This window comes from Hylaeus volcanicus, chromosome 1 (assembly GCF_026283585.1).
Source record: "Hylaeus volcanicus isolate JK05 chromosome 1, UHH_iyHylVolc1.0_haploid, whole genome shotgun sequence".
Lineage (NCBI taxonomy): Eukaryota > Metazoa > Arthropoda > Insecta > Hymenoptera > Colletidae > Hylaeus > Hylaeus volcanicus.
The window spans coordinates 35,765,270-35,792,350 of NC_071976.1; the positions used below are offsets into that span (position 1 = coordinate 35,765,270).

Here is a 27,081-nt window from a genome sequence, read left to right on the forward strand (position 1 = left end):
TAGCAAAAATTAGCGTGGCGGGAGAAAAGAATCCGCGACTCGAAGACGAGAGGAAGCGGTTTCTTATTCTGCTCCCGAACCTCCGTTGCAACGGTTTATCCTGGTGGAAAGCTAGGAAGCTAAGCTCGCGTACTACTTTCCGAGCTCTGTAAAGATAATCACGAGATCAAGAAAAACGTCGCCGGTGCTTAACCGATAAACGAAGCTCTACCGGCGTTGATGAACGAGCACAGGTAGCTCTCGATGGACAGTTTTCGGGCTATTCTAATGTTGTTAACTTTGAAATAAAAGGTTCATCCAGCAACGCGGAATATTTGGGGCGAGTTGGAAACATTCTCCGTCCACTCTCGCGGCTTGCTAAAACGTTCAAAGCTATTTCATTACGAAATTACGAGAATGGACGAAGCGCATCGTTGGGAACGATTTGTTAAAAATTCCAATTTTATACAGTTCCGGTTATCGAGACCAGAGAATTCCGCATCGTCGCGCGATTAGGAAATTTCGACGTATAAACATTTAACACGCGAATTATTCGGTTAGGAAGGTGGCGTTCTCGCTTAACTTTGAATACAGTAAGGAGCGGATAACTGCAAGAGAATCGGGACCTAAACGTAACATTTATCCAGTCGAGGTTTCTATTCTGTGTTTGCATTTAGCTCGAGTCGAACGTAGAAAAGGACAGAGAGTGCAAGAGAAAGAGATCCGAAAGAAGCGTATCGATCGGTTAGGATTATATTAGTGGTGGGAATAGTCACCTTGCATTTATCCAGTCAACTCTAGTCCCATGTTATTGTTGCGACTCGTGATATATTCAAAAGCTACCGCGAAGTATACATATTGTTCTACTATGGATGGCTTGCAATGCTGGCGGAAGGCAACAACGCGAAGATCAATACGAACACGCTGATTCAACATGTAAGACAATTATCATCATTTTCCGCCCTTTGCTGGGAGCAATGGGATCTTCCGGGTCGGAGATCAAGTAAACATGACCACCGACGGTGCCTTCGGCCGATAAAGTACCGGTCTTCTCCTTCCTGTCCGTAGGCTGCCTCGGCTTCCAAGTAAAAGACACGTTTCCCTGCTCGATGTAATTCGGTTAATTCCACGAAATGGCGGTCCGCTCTTGGCAGCATTTCCTCCTCCACGGAAATACAGCTTCCTGTATTATCGAGAAGTGTCCCGAACGAATTCGTGCGAGCTACCCGAAATTCCAGCAACGATCGGATCCGATCCTACGTAATCTTCCAGATGGACGATTCGGTTCAACGGTGTTTACTTGCACGAAACAGGATGACGTTGAATTTCCGATAATCCAGCGAGGTTACCGCTAGCTCGTGCCACGGCCGGGAAAGTTACGAGCTTTTTCCTATCTTCGGGATACGCTCGAGGATCCCTTTTTCATCGTAGTTTTGCGTCCCGGCACGGTTCACGGAAAGTTTGCCACGATACCGATAACGTAACTTCGCTTATCGTTGCCAATCGTCGTATTCATCTTCCGTTTAGAAGCTTCGCCGATATTTCGTGCTGTGTTAGCAGCGGACAACCCCTAGCTCCGGCGCGTTTCATCGAAACGCGTGGTACTTACGGACAACTCCGAAGAATAACTCTTGCTCGTCACGCTCGAGCAATAGCGAACCGAGCCGAACGTATACGAGTTCTGTTCGAACGGAAAGTTGTCGAGGCATAGTTGAAACGATGACGAGAGGATTGAAAATTCATCGTCGTACGAGCACGTATCAAAGGCAACGCGTCACGTAAAATGCCGTCAGGCTTTTAGGTGCATACAAGTTGCCCTCGACGGAAGGACGTTTGGTCCGCAGAGCCAAACCACAGCAGCTCCGTCAGCCTAACGCGGTGGTCGGTTCACGAGCACGTTCCCCGTGAGCTAATGTCCGTGCCACCTGGGACATCCTGACATTCGGACGCTCCGATGTCCAGACGCCACGACGCACGGTTCCTCCCCGAGGACTGACCGGCTCTATAGCGCTGACTGGTTTTAATCCATCTAGTTTTATGATGACACAGTGTCCTGGAGGACTTTCCCAAGTCGGTCAACTTGGCCGTGGAATTACTCTACGTACTAGAACCGGGTCGGGGGACATTAAAGTTTTAACTAGATTACGCTGGATATTTAGGGCGTGGTAAAAACTTACAACGACCAAGTTTCCGGGTAACCGAACGAATATTTTGCAAACGTTGCTCTCTATTTTTTCTAATACCAACTAATTTAAATAACGAATTAAATTCTTCCGAGCCGCACGCTCTGGACGTTTCCTCTCGGATTGCTTCCGTCGTTGAAAGTTTAATCTTAAACGGATCGCTCGGCGGTTAGTGTACGCAGAGAACGGACAGAATTATTAACAACGGAGGAAAGAACGAAGCACGTCTCCGGCCCAACGGGACACAGCGTATCGTCGTAGAGGATTCGCTGCTGGGTTCAGTTTAATCTCATTAGAAAATCGCCGCGAATCTTTAGTGTCTCGTGAATATTTCATAGACGTGTCATGTGTGCGCATAATCTTTCGTACCGCCGCCACTGTTTTCCTATCAGGCGCCGCCCACTGGTTCCCCCCACTGCTGGTGGTCGGTCCACTGACAGACGGCCACGTTACAAGAGCAGCGCTGCTCTCGCGAACGGTCGAGAGTTGATTAATCTCTACATTATTTAAGAAGCGCGCAACCGAAGCGAAAAGCTTCGCTCGGTTAGCTTTCTTCGAGCAAGTTCGATTTCGTTGATCCCTCGTTTGGATCGGGTCACACTTTCATCCCTTCTGAAATCATCGTATTTCTCTATATTTACAAAAAAAAAAAAAAAAGAAAGAAAAGGTTTCGAAATTTTCACGTTTTCGACGCGGAAAGGCTTCGAGTTCCACGCAACGTCGATACAGTTTACAATCGCTACCGCGGAAAATTGCATCGTGTTCTTTCCTTTCGTTCAATGGGCAACCGTTCTCATTCATTTAACGGGGTGAGTAATTCAAATTTCTCAGACTCGTTATCGGTGCTCGCGTACGCGGAGAAAGCGCTCGTTATGAAAATTTCTCGACACATCTCTCGTTTGTCCACCGTTCGCGCAAACATGTTCGCGGAAACGGCTACGTACGGCGGCAACAGTCACGTCCGTGCGAGCATGCAACTCCGTTATTAATAATACGGCAATGAAAGGGAGCGTGCGTGTACGAGAGACACGAAGAGAGAGAAAGGGGAGACTCGTACAGTTTATCGCGGTTCATTGCATTAAACCGCACACGCCTAACCCATCGGGGAATTTTCTCGCGCGGCGCGCGCAATTTCAACGCGGGCATCGAAGCTCATACCCCGACGCGGCGAGTCGATAACGATGTGGCTTACGGGATAATACGAGCCCCAGAATTTCGAAGTTCTCCCTGATTTACATTAAGACAGCCAGACGGTCCAAGTCGGAGCGGAAATCGGAGATTTTCCTGCAAATTATTCAACGGACGCGTTATCTGTCTCCTACGGTTTCATTAACGAGCAATTAGCTCGGCGGACGTATCCATCTCAATATTAGAAAGCAACGAACAGCAACGTTCAGACACGAGCTGATTATCGGTTCATCGTGCACGTTCGAGAACAAAATTTCAGTCTAAAGATGGAGACTGCAACGCTCTCAAAGTTTAATTAGAAAAGAATCTCGGTACGACTCTCGTAAAGTTTCGTTTATCGAGCCTGTTTACCAGGTAGAATCCGGACAGATGAAGCGGCAATGGGGAGAATTCTGCCAACAGTTAATTGCATAATGCAGCAATTGGGGGGTGACTTATATACTTTCGCGTACTTTACTACGTAGCGAACTGCAACCGCTGGGAATTTCCCTGTTGGCACTGTACACTTTGCACGGTATTCTGAAATGTAACGATCGAAGTTTATCGTATAGTCGATAAGGGCATAACACCAGATATGAGGCGAACACGGCGATCGCGGTGGAAGCTTTACGAGGAGTCTCGACGTTAAGTACATCGGAAATTCTTCTTTAAACTTAATCTCGGTGTACTTCCTAGCGGAGAAACCGATATACACTCTCGCATTCATCGCTGTAGCTATACGATTCCTCTACTTTATCGCAATACATTACGCACACTGTTTACAAGAAATATAGCGCAAGGATCTTATTGCATTAATGTTAAGCGCACAAGCTAACGCGGACTTCGTATATTCTCTGATGTTCGAGGTACACCTCTCAGTGACGAGACTGATTTCTGTACGCTTATCGTAGATAAATTTCTGCGCTCAATGAGACTCCTCTCCGCAGAGTTTTTGCGATTAAAAGCGCACTTCGGATTTCCGTTATCTCGAGAGCGAGATTCGATTAACACTGATTTAATTTCATCGAGATCGAATTACGCGGATGTCCGCGAGGTTCACGAATAGCGTTCCGTGTGTGGATCGCATGCTATTTTTTAAACGGACGGCCGACATGCGAGATCGCGAAAACGTCGCGATAGAAATGACAGACATTACCATCAATTACGGATTCCCGCATCGCGAAAAGATGACAGCGAATTAAATACAATCTGCGACACCGTTTCGTTCGCGGTTTGCCCACGAGATAATACGTTACGATCGACGACGCAGCATCGCGTCAACTTTAATCCCCGTCGGCCGCGCGATTTGTTTTCTTGCTGGCCGACTCCTACGTTTACGATTCCATTTCAACGACCTCGGAAACGTTCGAATCGAGTCCCGACAACAGCGTCTTATTCGACAGTGACGTAAACGCGAACAAAGAAATCGGGAACGGTGGTCATGCAAACGCGTAATTACCGCATTACTAATAATACGCCGACCAGAATGGATTTATGCGTGTCCCCTTGCATTAGGGAAATTACCGGAAACGCTGTCGCGAGGTATATTGTTCGACGTGTACAATCGATCGCGAACGCGACGAACAAAAGCGAGCGACCACGGCTGGGACGGGCTCTGTCCGCGGAATTATTTTCTCCTCGCTCGAAATCAGTGTTTTCTCCTTCGTTCGAATTCATCGGAGACCTACGAATCGTCGGAACCGTCGCGCGTCGTTTCGACGCCGCTGTTGGGTTCGGCTTCGAGTGTAATCACCGGAAATCGAACGCTCGTCCGCTGCTTTTGATGATTATTGGTACAATAAAACCACCCTGGACACTGGTTGCTGGACTGTAGATGTTTACGCGCGAGCAATGCGAAACGTATGCGGAGTATGTCCACGTGTATACGAAACAATAGGAAACGCAAAATATATGCGCGATTATGTAAAATTAATGGCAAAATATGCACGGCACACGGGGTGTGTATAAATACGTGTCAATTTGAAATAATTTCAGAAGTGAATTCTCTTCCATTATTGTAATCTCGTAACAGGTACATGTATTCCGTATATATTACGAATGCTTGAAACCTACACACTTATATTAACGCGGATATGCAAAATGGACTTTCGAAGCACGGAACCGATTTCTGTCATTTAATTCCATATAAGTACGAGTTAGATGGGGCTCGTATAATAAAGGATACACATTTCACGGAGTAGCGATTACTAATTCATGGCATCGCTGATCTCTCTGATAAGAAGGTCGCACGGTTAAAGCTATCATATAATCGGATGGTGAATAAAATATGCTCAGCTCCGTTCGGAGCAAAGTACGATGTCCGGGAAAAGCTCGTCAAAATAGAACCTGCGATTCGCTTATTTTTCAGATCACAATTTGCGCCCCGAGAGATCTATCCATAGAAAACCGTACAGGAAATGTCGCGCGTTTTAACGAGGTTCGTCTTCCTACGATCGATGTACGCTTCTCGCTGGACTTATTTTTCGATATAAAATTGAAAAATAAATCACTCACTTTTCTTATGTCGATTGATGCTTATGCCCAGTCCGTCTTCCCTCTTCCACATCACTTTTGGCGCGGGATATCCGTCCGCTTTGCACGTCAGGGTGATGTTCTGATTCTCTCGAACTGCCACGGTGCTCTCCGTGGACAACGCGTCTACTATGTTCGGTGGCACTTGTACGAAAAACAAACGAAAACCGTTGAAACAGAGTATTACCCGGAAAATTGACAACAGCGCGACCCGTTTGACATTTCGACATTTAATCAACGAACCTCGTTGATCAACAACTCGTGTACAATAGATCTGCCCGCGGTTCTGCACGTGTGCTCGTGACCTTTCCCCACCCTGATTACGTTACACTGCGCGTTTCACAAACGGCGCAGACCCTTAGCTTGCTCCCCTATCGGCTACGGAGGGTGGAAAGGGAAAGAGCCACGAGAGAGGGCCCAAATCGTGGACAGATCTGATGTACAGGAGAGGTCAGCGATATTTACACCGAATATCGATGATATTGTTGCATAAAATATTAACGCAATAATTACAATTAATAATTAGACACAAATTAGCATTCGATATTCAGCTATTATCAATTATACACGTCGCGCACACGCAGGTCGCGCATCTCTAGCGTGTATCAACGTTAACCCATTCGAGATCGATCGCACACCGTGCGTGCAATAATAATAACGAGCAATTATCCGTTATTCCGAGTAAAGTAGTCGACGAGATAAGACGTTTTCTGAATGAATAGTATCTGTAAAGTGTAGAAAAATAAAATTTGCCATTGGTACGTTCGAGTTGCACCGACTGCGAGAAGCGATCTTGTAAATACCGGTCGTTTAAAAACGGACTTTTGTTAAGGTGCTTATTTATCCGCTTACGGCGCATAAAGTATTAATAATCCCATGCACCGTCGGGCCCTGTAAGCCGCTGAAAGAAGATTAAGTATGCTTACCAACAACTTGAAGGTAGCCGACCTGGCTGATCATAGGGTTTGTGTTTACTTGGCACATATACCAACCCCTATCGTCTTGTTGCACGCTGGTTATGTGAAGCAACCAGGTTTTCTGGTTGTCGTGCGACACCGAGAATCTCGGTATCTTCACGACCACGTGCTTGTGAACGGTGACCAGCATCTGACGACCCACGTGAATCCACGCGACCTGCAAATACGATTACTTATTATCCTGGCCGGAGTAGTCGTAGGTAACATATTATTATTTTCTATCGTTCGATGGCATGATACCGCGATCCACGAGGGCAAGGGCACCATTTGGTGCACGCGGATTCCGTACGGGATCCCTGAATCCGAGCATCGACGAGCACGTTGCCCGAATCGTTGACCAATTCGACGCGAAATTGTTCATACGCGATGAACTTCACGGTCGTCTACAGCGAAGGATCCTTCGAATTTCCCTTCGTCAATGGACCGAGTGTCATTGGACGCTCCACAAGTGGTGGTGTGCAATACGGGGAAACGGCAAAGCGCGCCAAGCGTCGAGTCGCGCCGCGTCGGGGTGAAAGAGAGAAAGAACGCGGTCGTTGGAGCGACTGCGACGACAGTCACGGTGCAACCGGGCTGCATCAGAAATCCTATGAACAAACATTATTACGACCGTATTTCACGCTCCGCTGAGCTAACGTTCCCCTAACTAAGCTCATTCCACGACAAAGCTTATGCACTTTCGAGGATTTCTGGGTTAAACTGGCTGCCCCTCGGCAGCCGGCCCAACCCTTTCCGCGGCGCTGCCGTGCTCCCGGCTGGCACTTCTTCTTTTTCATTTCCTTGGCAACGCTCGAGAACGCTCGGTTGCGCGAAAGCGCCACTTTTCCTCATTTTTACTTTCTGCTACTTTCGGCGTATCTCGGGAACGTAACGCAGCAACAACTCCTCGTGCGCTTGTCGGCGATGAATTATGACCGGCCGCCCTCCGCGCCGTTCCTCTTCAACGTTCGTCCGTGCCCCATCCGAGCCAATCTTTCGTGCCTGAGCATTTTTTCCTTCTCGCTAGGACGTATGCGCGTCGATTATCGAGGCGCGCGAAAGTGTTTTGTGTGTGTGTGAACCACTACGTGGAGCTGAGCGAGTGCAATTATGTTGTTGGGTTGAGGTATCGATTGCAACGCCGAAAACCTACGGCCAGCGGGGAGGGACGAAGCAGCGTGCGTTGCGTCGCGTTGGTTACAAAACAGAAGCCGACGAGAATCGTGTGTGCCGAGACATTCATTTCAATGGTACTTATTTTTTCTTTCTTTCTAAATTCATTCTAATAAAGCTTATCTCGACTTCATTCCTACAGTAGGTTATAAGACAAAGCAGCGTGCGTTGCGTCGCGTTGGTTAAAAAACAGAAGCCGGCGAGAGTCGTGTGTGCCGAGACGTATATTAAGCTGGCGTAGCCATTTCAAAAGGCCAATGCCAAATTAACACGATATTTCTTTGCTATTTATGCCGAGGCATTCATTTCAATAGTACTTATTTTTTCTTTCTTTCTAAATTCACTCCAATAAATCTTAACTTCATTCCTACGGTAGGATATAAGTGGATCTGGGTCTAACAGGCCCAAGGCGTACGTTCTCGCCTTTTAAAGAGTCAAGTTGCGCGGCTTATATGGTCCCCCCGTTACATTTATCGCTTCGCGGAACACGAGCTCGCGTAACTACCTAGCAAGCACCGCGCAAGAGGCACAATCGCGCTATCGGAACTGCTTCTTCCGTAGAATAGAAATCTTTAAATCTTTGAACCGCGTTAAAGGACGCCATTCTTCGAGAAGAGAAAAAAAAAATGTTTCACCGGCGGATAATAACCAAATTAAAATAATTACGAAATGATCTCTCGGGGGCTCTTACGCGGTGGCTCGAGGCTGAGATCTCGTTAGTCTCGGGATAGATCCGCCCCAGATTTCGACGCCCATTACCGATCAAACGTCTGGGGATGAGAGATTGGATTCATCGCGAGACGATCGATTCGTTGATTTAATTTGTCGAAAGATCAAAGAGGCGCGAGCGAACAGGCTGTCAGGTGCTCGAAGGAACGTCATATCCGCGGAGATCAAACCATAGTCGAACTCTCGGTTAATCCTTGGTTTCGGGTACAGCCGCATCGCGCTCTGTGCCGCGCGCGTTTCAGACAAATTAGCTGCGTTGAAATTTTCAGCGGGAATTCGGTAGATCGTTTGCGTCCGTTGTATTAACCGCGAACCGTATTGTCCGGAAAATGTGTCACGTGCTCCGTTATAATGTTCCCGAAGTTAATAAGCTATCGGTCGCAGCTATTTATCCAAGAAGAAAGGCCTCGAACGTGAAACTCGAGAATATACTTAATTAAAAAGATTCGCTGGATCCAAATTAAAGCTACGTTCTCGCGACATACGGAAAGAAATAAATGGAAACCTACATCGAAATGCTTTCGATTCGAGGCTCGAACTCTACCTGTTGGCGGTACTTGTCGTCGAGAATTTGTCACGCGTAGCTGTCCACGACCAGCCGTCCAAGAAGTCGACGCATTCGAGAGAGAGAGAGAGAGAGATCGTGAAAAGTGAATTGCGCGTCCCCGCACGAGAAACTTGTTTGTCTGGGTGACGCGTAGTGGTAGCCACCGACGCAGCATTGGACTTTAAACGGTCCTCGGCAAAAGCTCGTGGCCTCGATTGAAATCCCTGGCACTGGTACAAAGTCAGGCGTAACTGGTACCGCTACGCTACCTTTATGCGACGTGGAAAAAGCGTTATTCCGTTCGCAGGTCTTTGTTTTTTCTTCGCGACGAACAACGACCCGGGAGATCTTTGTTACGATATATATTATTTATCCGAAAATTGATCGCGTCTTTCCCCTGGAAATATATCTAGCTATCATTCTCGGAGATTTCTGTATTCGAAACCGTGCAGCACTGCGGAGTAACTCAGGATTACTTTATTCGGTAACTCGGTGTCAGGTGTAAACGACCCTGTTTCGGGTCAACAAACGTTGACAATTTTTCATGGGTGTATACCAAGGGATTTCCAGTACTGTTTTTTCCGTGTTCCAAACATTAGCGGATAGCAAACTATTTTAACAAGCTTCCTGATGGTTTACTCAATAATTATTGTCCAGCCCCGGTCGAAATTATTAATTTTTCGATTCACTAACGTAAATTTTTGCGCCGCCGTCATGGACGATTCCGCGACCGATACGATGCAATCTGGATTCGCGCTCGACTCGGTCATTTTTCGACGCTTCGACCCCGCGTGCCGGCGGCTGTCAACCGAATCGAGATTTTCGCTTCCAAATGACCGCCGCGCATGAAACGGACAAGAGGAAACGAGGCTGAAAAAGAGTGTAAATAAAATGAAAAGCGCAAGGTGGGGTAAAAAAAAAAAAATATCGAAAAACGATTACGAGCGTTCGTCGATTAAAACGCCGCGAATTTAAGCAGAGTGTCGTTCACCGGTGTCGATCCATTTTCTCGACGCCATGACGCGAGATGCGAAGCGTCGCGTCGCGGTGAACTGTCGAGCTGGCGTACCTCTCGAAAACCGAACGTAACCGTATAGTTAACGCAATTAAAGATTCGCAGCGGGGCGTGCGTGCAATTTTACGAACGTCTCGCGACGTTTAATTGCGACAAATTTAGATTCGTTGCGTTAATAAAGCCAAGACTTCGGGAAAGACGCCCGGGCGTCGGTAACTTCTAACTTCGCCGGGCATCCCCGCGAGTGACAGTAATTATACGCTGACAGTCAGCATTCCACTCGCAAGGTATACCGAGTCACGTGCCGTCTTAATGCCGCAAACTCGCTTCAGAATTTACATTTCGCTTTAAATACGTGCTCGAACAACTGTCCCTCTCGCTCCGCGCGTCCCGATGCCGAGCCGTCGTCAGAATTTGCAACCGGGGCTCTTCCGGTCGATGGAAACGCTTCTGGATCGCGGAAACGAGACGTCTTCGTTGTAGGTGACGGACAGTCGAGTTTAACGAGGTACGACCTCTACGAGTTACCAGAAATCGATTCCATTTTATTTTCTTACGCGACGTTTACGCGCGATACGATGGAGAACATTCCGTGGAAGATGGATTCATAACGGGATCGATTTCGACGCGATCTGGATCGCTATTTTCCAATCTCTTGCCAACGCACGTACAATCGACGTAAAGTGTATAGCAAGAACGGAGGGAAAACTGCGGTCTGCGTAACGAAGGAGATTAATACCGTCACTGGTCAGACACGCCGGCCTGCTCCCCTTCTCTGGACTCCAGTGACCAGACCGAACGGTTCAGCGTCTCGGGTATCGTTGGATCGGGCCAGCGAAGTCGTAGACCGTGAAAATAAGTAGTACACTTTGAGATTACGCGAGCATCCCGAGCAGTCGACCACCCGATCCACAATTTAATCCTTTCAGCGCCGAACGAAAAACGGCTGCCTATACGAAGATTTTTTCTAATTCTCTTGGAATGAAATTAGGCCGTTCGCAACGTTTTATACATTTATTTTGAGATAGAGCTTTCTCGCGATGCGAACAATAAGGCGCCGTCGCATACGGAACGACACGTCGTCGTTGGCACTTTTCGCAAGTGTAGCGAACGACGATATATCGTCGTCCGGCACTGAAAGGGTTAATTATCCTCCGCTCTGCCATAGAACTGTTACTGGGACGGGCGAGCAGGGGAGGAGAGCGAGGAAAAAATGTAACGGAGTGTGACTCGAGAGCATAACGAGAGAGAATGCCGGATGAAGGCAGGGAACATCGAAGAAAGGAAGAGGAACGTCGGAGCGGTGTCAGTCCGACGGCGCGACGGGGCAGCATTTAGCGTCGAGAAGGGTTGCCCGTTTTAATCAACTTTGCAAAAATATTCCCCGCTTTTGCCGGTGCTCAGTCATTAGGCCGAGCTTGATTTCCCCCAAGATCGCTCTTCTATTTCCCTCTCATGTTTAGCTTTAACGTCGTTGGACCGTTTTTACGGCGGATACGCCGCCGACAGCTGGTCCATTCCGGAAACAGACCTTTGTCTCGTCACCGAGACGTTTATTAATTCCCTTTGCCTTGCGCTGTCCGCTGCTCGGCCGAAACGCGGTATCGATTCCCTGTTTTATAAGCAAACCTTGACTGACGCCGCACCAGGAATTCAGAGGAAAACGGAAGATCGCCGCTTCTCCTTTTTCGAGTTCGTAAATTACATTTTAAGGGAACAGCGTGACCTACTTCTTGCCATCTTGGGAATCGTGACTGTAAGGTTACCAACCATCAACTACAGGAGAAAATAGGTGGTACAGTGAAGTCTCCTTAAATGCATAAATTCCTCTACCGCGAGTGCACAGAAACCATACGTAATTGCTTTAATAATTATCGTGCCCAAGAAAAAAATATGGTTTTTGTCGTATGTATGTTCGTACTAGTTGAGTTATTTCTTGAATTTACATAAAGTTTTTTTTTAAATTAACGAAGGAACGTTATGCGTAGATGCATGCGGCGTAGTGCAGGCGAGTAGTGCATCGATCGTTAATGGGAATCGAAACCTCGCGCGTCGTGACGGCAAAAGAATTCACACTTATTCGCCATGTTCGTTATTGTTATTATCGTTAATAAATAGTTTTAGAGTACGAACCGTCTTTTTCGGCACCCTCGCAACCACATCCTGCATTAATTCTTAAAAAAATATTGCCGGGACCTGGCGACATTCGACTGCGTATATGCACGAACGTTAAAGTGTTAATCGTCGAACGTTATCGCGTCTTTTATTCGGTGTTCCCTAACCGCGTCGAATAAATCATTCCGGGTGCGCGTGTCGGTGACGATCGTCGATGGCGGCGCGGTCGCAGTCGTCGGATCTCGAGCACGAGAGCTAACTCGACGATTTATCGAAGCGGTAATTAAAAATAATTTCAGAGAACGCGAGATCCGGCACGGCATCCACCGAGCGGCGCCGACGCTTGACGCACTCGCTGGTAATCCGGTTAGCAAATTAATTATTAAATTCATTTCCTAATTAGGTAATTACCGAGAGCACTCGAGCGTGCCGCCTCAACTTTTGCTCCCGGAAGGGCCTGCTGCCAGCCAGCGGATTTCCGCGCGCGTTCGTCCCCCGCGAATAATGGACGAACGGTGAAAGTTCTTTCCGTGGCCGAGGATTAAATACGATTCGCGATATCTTGAGGAAACGGCCAGCGTCGCGAACGCGTCCCTAACGGTGAAACTTTTGCAAATCCCGTTTGATTTGTTAATATCGGCGTGCTGCGAAGTAACAGCGTTACGGAAACTTGGACGGCTGCGAAATAGCTTCTGCGCGTGTCGATTGTTTCGTTCTAATTTGGTCAACACCAGAGAAGGAAAACGATCTCGCCAAGCGAACGCTTCGCTTTTCGCGAACGAAACTTTACCCTCTGTACTCGGATTTCAGCGTTCTGTTTCGTAGCAAACAACATCCCAAGGCCTCGGCTGCGAAATAAAAATATTTCAAGTTGAAGAAGGTCGTGGTGATCCGAGAAAAGGAAACCCTTGGCTTCGGTCCTTTCTACGTTTTTTTTTTTTCAATTCTGATCTCCGAATCCTCACGCGGCTCGCGCAATTTATTTTTAATTCGCTGCAGCGCAGGAGCGGTCTTCCGAAATCACTGCTGAAATTTATCCCGCGGCCATTTAAAAGAGTTCCTTCGTAACTCCCAGTCGGAACAATGCCGGCTTCCTGATATAATTAAATTCAGGAAAATTGACAAAGTCGTACGGTTTCTTCGAGTTAACCAGACATCGAGGACTATTCGTCGGATTCGAGGGAGAGGAAAGGACAGGGTGACAGAGGGAACGGCGACGTGGAAGGGCTTTGGCGGCCTCGCAGATGGAATTTTCTGGTGTTTTGATCAAAGAACTCGTCCAACTTTCCATCCGGGACTTCGTATTCGTTGAACGTCGAGTCTAATGAGACTGCCAGATACTCGGCTAGCAGCACACGTATCGAATCCGAGGAGAAAATCGTTCGCAAGCCGTACGTACCGCCGATTGTTACTCTCGAAACGGGGTTCGAGAATAGACAGGGCGAGTAGAACGCGTCTCCGTCTGTTTCGACCGTGGATGACTGTAAATAACGGACGAAGCTGGGACGAGGTAAACTTTCTTTCGACGCTTGATCGAAAACCATCGGTGGAACCAGAACGGAAGGATAATGGGAATTCCGAGGAAAAGTGAAAAAATTACTCGCGATAAACGTTGAACGTCCCTGTCGGACGTGTTTGCAATCCAACGTTTCGCAATTGAAAAGAATGGTAGTTTAACGACGACCGTCTAACCAGGTTCACGCCGATAGTGTTTTTCCGAGCGCATGGATCCATACGACTCCAATGGTTAAACGTTAGAATTCGATAAAATCCGATGAACTCTTTTCTCAACGTGAGCCGTCGATATTATTTTTGTTGTCGGTAGTCAAGCACGATGAATATTCAGTTCTCGAATGTTTTCTTTTCTGTTTCGTACGCGCGGGAAAGGATCGTTCGTTGTTATTGTTTACTTGGATCGAATTTTGGATAGGAATATTATAGAGCGTTAGCCAACCGCGGGAGGTGCGGGTAAATATTTTGCGCGGCGAGCCAGTCGTAAAGGGATTCGCGAATTTTTTAAAATATTTGCATTTAATTCCGACGGTTTTCGTGCCGCCAGACAGATTTCATGGCGCATCGATGCTCAATTAATGTTTCAGAGCGGTTTCGGATGAATCAAAGCCCGGCCGATCGTAAATCAATCGCAGCTAATTTACCATCGCCATTATTACCTCGTACAATAAATTTCGTTCGTTCAGCCACTTTTTATCGATTCATCGTTATTCGCAATATCCAGTCTCTATCGTATCGCGTACGAGGTAATTATTTACCCTGCGAGCGTCCAGCTTCCCGATCCATGAAAAATCACGCTGATCCACGCTCGAAATCACAACGAGTATAACTTCCTCGATCGTCTAACGCTGTTTCTCGTTATTATACGCTTTCGCGCGACTTCATCGAGTCTCCTCGGTGATTCGGCTGCGAAACAAATTCCCACAGCCGCAATTCGCTTGTTCGCCAGACAATTTCGAGTCGGTTTCGAAAGTAATCGGGGTCCCGCGTCCTCCGCGATTACGTAACGGCGCCCGCAACGTTGGTTAAAACGCGGTTGGATTCGGAGACAAAGTTTCGAGACAATCGCGACGAATTGCAAGGAAAATTCCTTGGTTTTTTTCGCGCTGCTTTAGGAAAGAAACGACAGATCGAGATCACCTATCCATAGGAAAGATATTCCTGGGAATCGCGGTACGTAGTGCTAATAACGCGGCAGCGATGCAACGGAGGTAATCGAACGAAAGACGAATGCGAGCGGTACGCGAGGCGCGCATTACGTTTCCGGTCTCCTGTTCCTTCCTTCTATGTAGTTTTCTCCCAGAATTCCTTCTCGCTTAATGATTTACGATCGCGAAAACGTAAATGGTAGAATAATACGGAACACGCTGCGCGTTACCCGGTAGATATTACCGTGATGCCGCAATCTAGTACAACGACGCAAACATTTCTCGCGATTGCGTTTTGTCTTTCCTTCCTCGACGTTCCTTATTTCATCGATAGCCCGGAAAGCCGGCAAACGAGCCACCCTTTGTTGGTTTTCTTTCTCCTTGGATTAAGAAGGTTCTTTCCCAACTGTACTAGTCCAAACAAAACTACAGAAAGTATTGATAACGATACGTTTTCTATAATACCGCACAACGGCGATGTTTAATGTACGACAAAAGGAAACAATCACCCTTGATCGTTTCGACGATCATTCTCTATGACGATCGCGTCTCGACGATTCGTCCCAGCGCCGACTCCTCTTTCTCTGTCGTTGTTTATTAACAGACTGTAGGAAAATTGTCGTCCTGAAATTGAACAAAGCCTCGCCCTCCATTGTTTCCGGATCCGCGTATTTGCGTTTCAGATTTTCCCCGTGTCGTCGCTTTCGTGTCGTCCGGAATCGGTCGTTGTCTCATTTATTAACGGATCAGCGTCACAAACTGGAATATTCAATACCGTTTCGATATCCTTTCATTCCTACAACGTCCGCAGGACTTTATTTTTGCACGTTCGAGCTGGCAGCGCGGCGCTGTTTTATTAACTTTGATAATATTATTCCGCTTTCGTTGCAATATTTTCTTCCCGGGGAAACGTACGGAGCCGTGCGAAGAATCGATACATCGGAAGCAGATACCGTAAATATTTCAGAACGGCTCCGCTCCAGCCAGCGTTACAATGTCTGCAACGGCATTTATTATTTACTCGCGATGGCGCTGCGTTGCGTAATAACGGGGTCTTGGACGCAGGTTACGTAAGCGCAGAGTCCTGGTTGCATATTGCATTTCGCTGCATCGCCGCGCGAACGTCTCGCGAGACGGTTCTGGTCGAGAAAATACCTCGGCACGCGTAAATTCAAGGGCGACAGTCTCGTCGATGATTCAGGATTCCGCCTATCGTCCTTTACATCCCCCCAAACGAAATGTTTAGGTACGTCGAGAAAAGTCCGTGTGACTTAAAACGTCCACCGGAATAACTCTTTCACTTTCAAAGATAGAAACGCGATGTCCGAGGTAGAAATTGCTCGGTCTCCAAGGGGATGCGACGCGATATTTCCGTTATCGCGTAGAAACGTCAGGGACGTTTAATAATTTTCGAAAAGAGTTCAAAGAGTCACGTGCACTTAAGCAAGGTGGTTTTCCCTATTATCGCGCCATTAAGCGATCTTGCTCGCTCATTGATCGAATATTAAAATACCTGACTCTAAATTTATTCGATCAAGATCAAAATTGGTTTCTAAACCCACTTGGAAATTTCGTCGTTTCGGAGCCATGCGGATTGATCGTTTGGTTTAATTACCTTGTAATTACCGAGGTTTTCCACGACGCAGGGTAGGCTGACGTCTCTCCCCAGTGGCACCGTGACGTTCGGTATTGGCTCGGCAAACATTGGTTGATCGGAGAGAGCTGCACAGAGAAACCAAGGAAACCTTCGTTAACATTTAATAATTAACGTTGACGCGGTATTCGTGCACTCTTCGTTAAATATTTTGTCGATCGGGATTATAGATACACGCGTTAGTGTTTCAAGAATTTCGGCATTTTTCATCATCGACGCGCTATTTGCATCGGCTGAGGATATCTCCTACTCGAAAATTTCGCGTCGTCGACCCAAATAGACGACACGACGGTGAAGGGGTGCAAGCTACCAAAGGAGAGGAAAAGGAAAGGGAAAAGGAAACGGAAACGGAAAGGGAAAAGAAAAAGGAAGGAGGGTCACCGCGAGTCACACCAGTCAAGAAATCCTTTGGGAAAGTTTCAGGATTGGTCAAGGGTGAAGTAAGAGGGCAGTTGGTTGATCGCTCGACCGGAAGAGGGAAGCCGTCGATTCCATTTCTACACTGTATTTATCGGAAGTGTAGGTAGAAAGGAGCGAGACACACCGTTGGGAAGCTACCTCGTCGACGTTTCGCGATAAATGTTTGGGAACGAAGAGGTCGAGACGCTGCGCTATTTATTACGGTTCATTTTTCGTGCGAACGTAAATGTTTTTCACGGTCCCAACAGTCCGGGGGCAATTCTAGCGCGACAGCTCCAAAAACAGACGAACCTCCAGAACTTTTCTGTTGGAAACCTATCGATACTTTGCGGACGCTGTTAAGATAAAGGAAAAGAAATAAATTTTAGTTTCAAGTTTGGCGCGCATTGTTAGACGCGGCGGCGCTGCGTAGCTTGGCGCGCACCGTTTTTCTTTTAATTGCGAACGTTCATTATGCGCAAAAATACGTTGTAAGCAAGCGGTCGTGTAATATATCTTCTACAATAAACTATCCTTTTTGCAAAACCTCGATAGACGAGTATCGGCATATAGTCGCCCAATTTAATTCATAGCTGCGAGACGAATTACGGAGCCGCGCACCGACGTCTGTCGTTCTGAACGATAAGATACGCATGTGTAAATTAACGATAAGATAAGAGACCTTGGAGTCTTATCTTATCGATGTGAGACGATGCCGGACTCGGGAGGAATTTCAGTTTATCGAGTCAGTTTCTCAGCACCACTACCAAAAGAACCAGCAGTCTCTTCATATATTTTCTATTTTATAACATCTTGAACACAATTCTTCTAAAAAATATATCCCCCAGTCCTAAACAAATCCCAGCTCATACATTTTCCCCCCTAAATCTAGACACAAAACCCTCGATAACTGTGCGAACATCGTGATTTTACACTCTTTGCTGCCGCTGCGTGAGAACGCGGCCCGTTAACCGTACATTCTTTACATTTCCGTCTACGTCGCATTTCGTATCGATTCCCTACGACGTACTCGTCGGACTGCGACGATCCTCGTCGAGTTTGGGCCCCGTAATCGCGAACTGCTCGTCCGTTTGAAACCGGTAGTTAAGGTCGTAGGTGTAGGGTCCCGTAGCCGCGGAACGCGGCGCGTTCAGAATATTCTAAACGCTTCGTCGCCTCGTAAATCAGCGAAATACCACCGGATAGCTTTGCATACCTATCGTCGGCGCGATTACTCGCGCGCTGCGAATCTTACGCGGCTAGTAGTCGAGTCCGACAAGTGTTCGGAGGATCGAGATCGGTTGGCGCAGTGCTTCGTTCGAATGTTTCTTATTTCTATTACGGAAATGGAAAACTATTTCCGGATATGTATCTTGGAGTAATCATGTGCAGCCGGTCAAATGTAATATCAATGGCATCGACGTATCTTCTATACAAAGTTTGTTCTTCGATACTGCCAGTGTTCTATTTAAAGTGCAGTATTCTGTCTATGTATAGCTACGAAATGGAGAGCGGAGTAATATAGATATAAAGGGTTGTATTATCGCGTGATCCACGATATCTCCGCGAATAATCGATTCATCAGCATGCAAGCCCGATAGTAAAAATTATTATTTAGTGTTGGAATATACGACCGGCAAAAATCAATCGACACCCGATGTGCAGGACGCATGAGAGGATGTTTAAATATACACTCTTCGAACGAACGAACACGTCTGTTAACGAATGGCCTCTTTTTCGACTAACCTTTGTCTGGACCCTGTGACTGGATCTTTGAAATTTCAGAAGCCTGTAAATTCGAACCGTCGATTTGTAAACATTCGACGATACAAACACAGGGATATAAATACAGCCCAAGGTGTCGATCGGCCCCAGATCGTCAATAAACGGGGTACCTTACAACAATTATTTAATTACCCATTTCCAATATCTAGAGTAAAATTAAGTCGCGATAACTCGCGAGAATTGATCGCGCGGGCACGCGTTCGTCCCGATTTCCCGAGGATCGCGTGTGCACCGTGCACCGGCCAATCGCGAGTGCGGTGTTCCGTGAAAAACGGAACACTATCTTTTTCTACGCGGTTCGAGCGTGTTCCGCGCCGTTGGCCGCGGCAGTAGGAACACGAATGCAGGCATAGCACGTTCTGTTTCGAGCAGTCGATTTACGGCTGCAGAACCAGTCGGTCGTCGTCGCGCGACTTGCGACTTTCGAAACGGCAAAGACGACACGTCCGTTCGATTCGCGTCTCGTTCGTTGCGAGGATCGGTTCGACGTCCGACGGGGGACGTTGTCGCGCTCGAGTCTTGGCTAACGTAGCCTACGCGTCTTCGGAATCGGAACACTGTGGATAAGGTTCGGTGGGACGTGGTAAAACGCAGTTGGGCACGCGCCGAAGACTTTGAATCGCCGTAGAGAGACAAGGAACAACCAGGGAGACGGATTCGAAAATTTACGAGCCATTCCAAGAATAAACCGAGACGGTTCGCGACAAGCTTTCCCATCGGACACCTGTGCCCCGCATACGGACACCATCGACGACATTCAGCGACGAAGGTGAAGCATCGATCCCGCCGATAGAAGACCAAGGCTCGATCCTTTCCTTTCATGCAACTCGCGGACCATTCGGAACCCTTTCGAAACACCTGTACCTGTACCTGTACTCTCGGCCATCGAAAACTGAAGTAGAAATTAAGCGAATCTATAATTAATCTTCGACAAGCGTTATCGATCCTACCGGGTGTACAAAAAAAAAGAGCGCAGCGAACTTTGAGATTCGCGATGAAAGACTTTCCGCGCTCGAATTTCAGTATACCGGATGGTTGAAAGCGAGGGCGTCGCGCTTGGGGCGAAAGGGAAATAATAGAAACGGAAAATCGTTTGATTTTAACCGATGACGGGTACCCATCGAGTGCGCGCTAATTAGAAGTTTCGATCGTTTCGCGCTGACGGATACGCGGAGGAAAGTGTTTCGTGCTCGTTTCGCAATTTTTTTTTTCCTTCCGTAGCGTCGATTCGCGTCATTAACCAGGGAGCACCTTTCAATCGAACCAAACCGGATAACCTCGCGGCCCATTTTTTCCACCTCGCGTTAATTTTCTCCGGGTGCGTACGTAGCGAGCACGGTTCCGAAAACGGGACGAAAGCGTTTGGAAAAAAAGGCGTGCAACAGAGAGAGAGAGAAAGAGAGAGAAAGAGAGAGGAGTTGCAACGATTTCTTCCAGAGGAAACTCGTTTCTTCGACTGGAGAAATTCATAGTCGCTCGTCGATCTCCTTTATCGTTTCTAGTCGCGCGGTAAATGCGTTTTCACCTACCATTGACTGCTTATTTACGACCCCGACGGAATTAAGAAGCAATATACCGGGTGGTTAAATTCGCCTGAGAACCGTTTCGATGGTATATTATCTGTACAAGACGCGGCGGTAACAGTTTCTCCCACGTGAATTCCTCGCGCGAAAATAGATAGAAATCGCGAAAGGACGGAACGTGAAATCCTGGAATATTTAAAGTCATCGTGGCACGTTTGTCGGTGCATTCGCCGAAACGATACCGCGACATGCTTCTCGTATCGGTTGTCTAAAAATACCACCGCGTCCTGATTCAGATATTCTTTCGTTTTAGTAAAAGCGAAGGAAACGTTGGTAACGCGCGAAGTGGAAGTAAACGCACAATCCTTCGTCCAGAAAGTGAAAGGGCACTTCTTCTCTAGGATGTGAATAATGAATACCTCGCACTAACAGGTGCTTCGGAGAAACGAGAAAGACGTCCGCGATGTTTCATTTATTGCAGTGAAATTTATGTAAGATCTGTCGTGAATTGTACGCATTTATCCTTATCGTCGTTGGCTTCATTTTCCAACCTTGAGCACTGAACGCCAACATTCTCAACTGCATCGTCCAAGTATCCGCTTCCTTCTCTTCGTACATCTGCCAATAGCTTAGCGATGTTGCGCTAAATGAATCATACTGTGACTAATTTTCCAACGTGTCGTAACACTCGCAACGAATTCGAGTAGCATCATCGGGATGCTTTTACTCGACCGTTCAGTGTTCCCTTAAACATGGCTGTACAGTGTACAACTGTACACCAAAGATCGAACGCAACCGAAAGCAAACGAACGTTCGCGCGTTGTTTGGTGCATAGGTGAAGACAAGCGTTCCGATGGTACACGAGTTCGTCGCGTAATCGAGTCAATAAAATCCGTATTGGTTCTAGCAACGAAGAGAACACCGATGCGGAATAGAATTTCCGATGAGGTCAGGATCAAAGGACGTCGATATGAAATCTTGGATCTCCGGCAAGTCCAGCTTGATCGTTCTCTCGACGTTCGCATTCCTGTTGTACCTGGTAGTGTTTTACTCGGAAAGCAGTATCTGCGACTTCCAGCAGCTGAGACGTATGATCGTCGGTGACCCGTTCGTTGTGAACGCGACCAAGAAGATACTCTTCTGGAACACGATGTTCAACAACGAGATGTTCTACATGGGAAAAGGTGACATTTTCCGCGATTGCCCCGTAAACAACTGCTACGCGACGCACGCCAGAGACTTTGCGGATCTGCTGGACTTCGACGCTGTCCTGTTCCACGGAAACGAGATAGATCTCGAGGACATGCCGGCCAAGAGGAGTACGCGGCAGTGGTACGTTTTCGTGAATCTGGAGAGCCCGGCCAACAGGCCGCTGGCTAGCCCATTTTTCGAGGATTACTTTAATACCACGATGACGTACAGATTGGACAGCGACGTTGTCTGGACTTACGGGACCGTCAAGGACGCGACCACCGACCAAATCGTTGCTCCTCTTCGAAATACCAGTTGGGAAAAGTTTTACAATTTTTCAGGTAATTGCGCGAACACAGTGCCGATAACCCTCCTCGAGAAAACAAACAACGCGACGTCGCGACGAATTTTCGTTGTCAACCTTTGCCTAATAGTCACGAATCAAATATATGTATGAGTTAGGCCCTTTGTCCATGGAGCGTCATGGTTCATTTCGCGAAAAAACCTGGGCCAAAATTCAATTTTTGTAGCACGCGGTGTCAGTAAACCCATAGTGTACTTATTATATCTGCAACACTGCAACACAAATAGTTTTCGTTGTAGTGTTACATATATGTATAATAAATACATTATGCCAAATATCATGAATATCAAGTTTCATGAAAATCTAATAACTTGTTAATATACATGTCGGCCATATTAGATTCACCATTTTGAATGTTGCAATTCTGATTAGAGTACTCTAGTCCATATTAGATCCACCATTTTGAATGTTGCAATTCTGATCAGAGTACTGTAGTAATTAATTCCCCTCGTAGTAGTGCACTTTGGATGGTAGGTATTCGCGAGCGTAGCTTAATGTGGCAATGTTTCTATAAATAGACAACCTGATTTCTTAGCTTCGATTCAATAATGTAACATTAGACACAAAATGTTGTGTACGTATTACTTATTAATGAAATGGAAGAAAGTTTTGGGACAACCTAATATTTGTAGCAACCATTTAACGAAATTGGAGGTAACTCTTAAGAATTTGTTCGAACTGGTAAATCTCCATATGGCAAGCGCGTGTTTTTCGTCGGCCGGAATCGAATCGGACGAGACGCGATTATCGACGAACGAACCGTGCGAAATAATCTTTACGGTGACGAGCGACGGGTAATCGAACCGTCACGCGAAATCTCGAGTGAAAATACGGGGATCAAGGATGCAACGTTGCGCACCTCGAAAAACGAACCGGCGTGACGTATCCAATTATCCAATTACCCAGCAAAGTGGCAAAATTATCGGAATTCGAATTAATCGGAATAATCCCGCGAACCGGGCCTCGAATCCAAGCTCCTGGAAAACCATTTTAGAGTAGGCCAGATGACGTCCAATCTACAATTCTAACCTTAACTAAATAATCTACCATTTTGTTTGTTCTCTTCGAGGATCAAGCTTATGCTCCAGAATAGTTTTCCCTGATTGGAAACTTACATGAAAACTTGACGGCTGAATATCCTTCCAGTTGAAAACCATCAACTAGGACGCTAAAAGTAGTCGTGACATCAACTTCGTTTCCATGTCGCTAGAATTAGTTACGATTAGTTCAGCTCGTTTGAATATTATCTAAGCGTAGATAATTATTCTTGAAGTCATTGTCACATAAGATACCAGTAGTATAATTTATTACGTTGAAATATAGTATTGCCCGCCACCGATAAAGATTCTAGCTCGTTTCTCTTAAAGATCATCGCTGATCTCGATTTACGATCGCAGATCCACGGATTCGTTTGCACAGGTGACCAAGAAGAGGATCTCGCGGACGCGTCGTTGCTGGCTGCGATCCGTGGCAAAACGAAGCCGGTAGCATGGTTCGTGAGCAACTGTAAGGCAAAAAGCGGACGAGAGGAGTACGTGCGCGAGCTGTCCAGTCACATAAGCGTGGATATTTACGGAGACTGCGGTCAGTACTCTTGTCCACGTTCCGTGAACTGCTTCAAAACCGTAGCGGAACCCGACTACTTCTTCTACCTGTCGTTCGAGAACTCTTTCTGCCAGGATTACGTAACCGAGAAGCTGTACAATGCGTTCAGGTAAAACAATGGTCGGACGATTTCACCGATGAAATTGTCAGTTGCAGCCCGACCTGCAATTTCCCGCTCGATTTAAAATGACAACTGACCGATGCGCCGTGCCAGGCTCGTTTCGAGCCCTGAAAACTATGCACGATCCGTGCCGTCTCAAACTGTCCACGCTGCTGAATCATTTCGTCCGATAGTTTCATTCATTCCTTCGTTTGCTTATAATGCTTTTTCTTTTTTCTTTCCCGTCGATCTTTCTTGGAGGACTCCACCCAAGAGCGCGCAATAATTGTAACACGAATGTTCGTTAAAGTATGGATGCATAAATACGACAGAATCTCTGTAATCCGATAGATTATAGAGTAATGTTGTCGATCGATAGGGATGCGTATTTTTTTCGCGCGAACGAAACAGAAAAACGCGTCCACCGTCGCCGAGGTGTTAATTAAAACTCCGATTCCAACGTATCGTTTCCGATACTTGCATCGGGACAAATAAAGAGCCATCGTTACGCGCGACGGCCGGCGGTTACGGTACGTTTTTATTTTGCGCAAACGGACCGGCCGAAAATAAAAACGTTTTCCTCCCGGCTACGAACGCTGACGATTAAAAATCTCTCGGGAGCACGACCGACTCTCCGTTTACGAGTTAACATTCGCAGTAATTAACGTCACGATTCGATGAATGTTTTATCAAGTAGCCGGTAAATCGAGTCATCAGTAAAACGTACTGGAAAATTCGAATACGTAAAACGAATCCTTGGAAGAAAAGATTAAACGATAATTAAAAGTAGTACACGTCTCGATACTCGGACGAATGAGAAGGAAACAAAGAAGATTGCAGAGAAATTTACGTTCCCCTCTCGTTGTTAATGTAAACGGTTCCCATTGAAGGATTCCACCCGCCCTCTTTCGTACACTTTGTTTTAGTCCTTCGAAGTAACTGCCGTTTTCTCGGGAGAAATCCTCGTATCGTATTAGGAACAATGCCTTCTAACGGAACTCGCGGCAAGAGTCACGCGAGTTGCCTGCGTAAAATATCAGATCCGTCGCGATTGGAATGACAATTTCGTTCTGCTTCCAGTTACAACGTGGTGCCAATCGTTTACGGGGGCGCCAATTACAGTATCTTCGCTCCGCCGCGATCCTACATAAACGCCCTCGACTTCGACTCGCCCGAAGATCTGGCCGAATACTTGAAGTGGTTGATCGAGAATCCGAGCGAGTACCGGAAGCATCTCGAGTGGAAGAAGTACTACAAGATCGACACAAGTAATCGTCACGCGGCTTGTAATCTCTGCGAGTTTCTTCACGAGGAACGAGAGCCGCGCCAGTACACTGTTCTCTCGGACTGGTACAGCAGGTCAAAGTGTCCTCTGCAGACGCTTCTGCAGTACGAGAGGTACATCACGGGTGCCATTTTAAGAAATCCAAACGTTTAACAGTTTCGAGGTGTACGCGACAAAAATAACTGGTTAAGTTACTCCAACGAATAGCATTTCTTCCGATCGACGTTTAGGACCTATACTTTGGTATCGCATATTTATTTTTTTATATTTATATGTGTTTTTTTTTTGTTAGAGATATATCGTTCGTTAGTTGTGTAATATTTACCTTCGTCACTTTAAGAGAGGCTGAGGTAGCAAGGCTAACGCTGACGAAAATGGTTAAACGAACCATTTCTCGGTGACGTAGCCAATAATTTTCTTCCGTGCAGTATTGCGAGACATGTATTCTTCCAAAGATATGTATAAATATATCGTGTAACGCGACGATCGTCGTTGAACGTGTTAAGTTTTTCACTTGAAATAAATATGTTTCTATATAAATTTCTTTGGTTTTTTTTAATCGTACGAAATGGAATACGATGGTACGGCGAGATGGTTAGAGGTTTCTCGCGTGACGTTTTAAAAAGAAGAAACCAAAGTCGTTGACCGTTTGAATTGAAATTATTTAGGGAAGGCAGGCGCAACGTTTTTCATTCGGATACGATAATTACAGCTCGTGGCGTCCATCGAATGGAGAATTTCAAATAAAATATTTAAATCCAACTTTTTAAACGTGGAAGAGGATAATGGGTTTGCTAGCGGTTTGAGAAGCATGTACACTGGCGAACTGGGCACTGGAGAGATTATCGAAGACAATTCGGTCGAATACGATTATCGAAATGTTTTAAACCAAAATTTTAAAAACTGTAACTTCGGGATTTTTACGTTGCTCTCGATTTTATAGCCAGAATTATTCCCAGCAAGATAATAAATATACATTTATTACATTTTTTTTTTCTATATCGTCCTCGATCTTGTTTGCAATCCAAAACGTATTTTTATATTCGGTGTACGACTTTGACTGTGACTCACTGTAGAAATGTATCGAACGTATAAGTGGTAGCGCGTTCGTTGGGTCCTACTTTTCGCGCGTGCAATAAACCCATTGATATTCACGCACAATGCGGGGCAAATAACGATCGAGAGATCACGTGCATGTTAATGACAGAGAAAATAGCAGTCGAAAAACACGGAAAAAGATGTACAGATCTACTTCAAATTTAAACCACGTTTAATTCAAAATGAACCGATGTATTCAAGCAGCTCGTTGTCGAAGCGATAACGTTATTAATTAAAGCCGAATATCACTTCGGACAGTGTCGAACATTAATCGATTATATTTTCAATAAATTGATCGCTCAATCGAAACATCGATTGCAATTAACTTCAATTGCAACTGAAAAAAAAGCCAGATTTTAATTGCAATTAACATCGATTGCAATATGAGAGCGAGATGGAAATTTCGACGAAAATATCAATTTGTAAATTTCACGTACGTAGGACAAAATGAATATTTTTTCGTATCGATTCGATGATCGTCGATCGACGCGACTTTTCAGAGATCGTCGACTGACGTCAACCTGAAACATCGAGTTACGTGCTTTTCAAGGCGAGTGAATTGCGTTTCGTGCGTTTCAGGTCGTGACGATGACAGTTAAAGCCAGGTAAATGTATGTCATTACCATATCTCTCGCGATTACGTGTAGAAGATAAGACGGCTATTTTAAAGAACAAATGTTCACGAACGCGTTGCTCGGCCGTCCCCTGTTCGAGCGACGTATAATTTACCGGTCGGTAAAGCCAGTGGAAAGTTTCTTGTGTCCGAGCGCAGCTATGTGTAACGAAACTAACGAACGATGGCTTCCCTCGAGCGAAAAGAAACGCGGACGAAACGTTGCTCGTGACGTTAATTGAAGCTCGTACAATCTCCTCGAAAGTTGAAGTTGTCGCGGAACGGTGTCGCGTGTTTACGCCTCGTAAACATCGTTACCCACATCAAAAGGCCCTTTTCGAAAAGAGGCTCTCGGCCGAGTTGCGGAACAGAAAAGTACCGAGGGCATTCTTCGGCAGCTTCCTCGCC

General features: G+C 46.4%; 2 protein-coding genes across 4 annotated transcripts in view; one reads left to right on the top strand and one right to left on the bottom strand.

Moving 5' to 3' along the window:
* The window catches only part of LOC128880867 (lachesin-like), a 208,049-nt gene that overhangs the window by 56,390 nt on the left and 124,578 nt on the right, over positions 1 to 27,081 (bottom strand). For all 3 annotated transcript variants that reach the window (XM_054131600.1, XM_054131515.1, XM_054131432.1), the window contains 3 exons: positions 16,672 to 16,778; positions 6,788 to 6,995; positions 5,844 to 6,005 (listed from right to left, as the gene is read on the bottom strand). In XM_054131600.1, the coding sequence (XP_053987575.1) occupies positions 5,844 to 6,005; positions 6,788 to 6,995; positions 16,672 to 16,778 (477 nt within the window). The remainder of the gene's footprint in view (positions 1 to 5,843; positions 6,006 to 6,787; positions 6,996 to 16,671; positions 16,779 to 27,081) is intronic.
* LOC128881075 (alpha-(1,3)-fucosyltransferase C-like) lies at positions 19,190 to 25,502 on the top strand. Its single transcript, XM_054131802.1, has 4 exons — positions 19,190 to 19,663; positions 21,325 to 21,949; positions 23,392 to 23,686; positions 24,758 to 25,502. Exons 2-4 carry the CDS (start codon positions 21,361 to 21,363, stop codon positions 25,113 to 25,115), a joined length of 1,242 nt encoding a protein of 413 aa, XP_053987777.1. The 5' UTR covers positions 19,190 to 19,663; positions 21,325 to 21,360; the 3' UTR covers positions 25,116 to 25,502.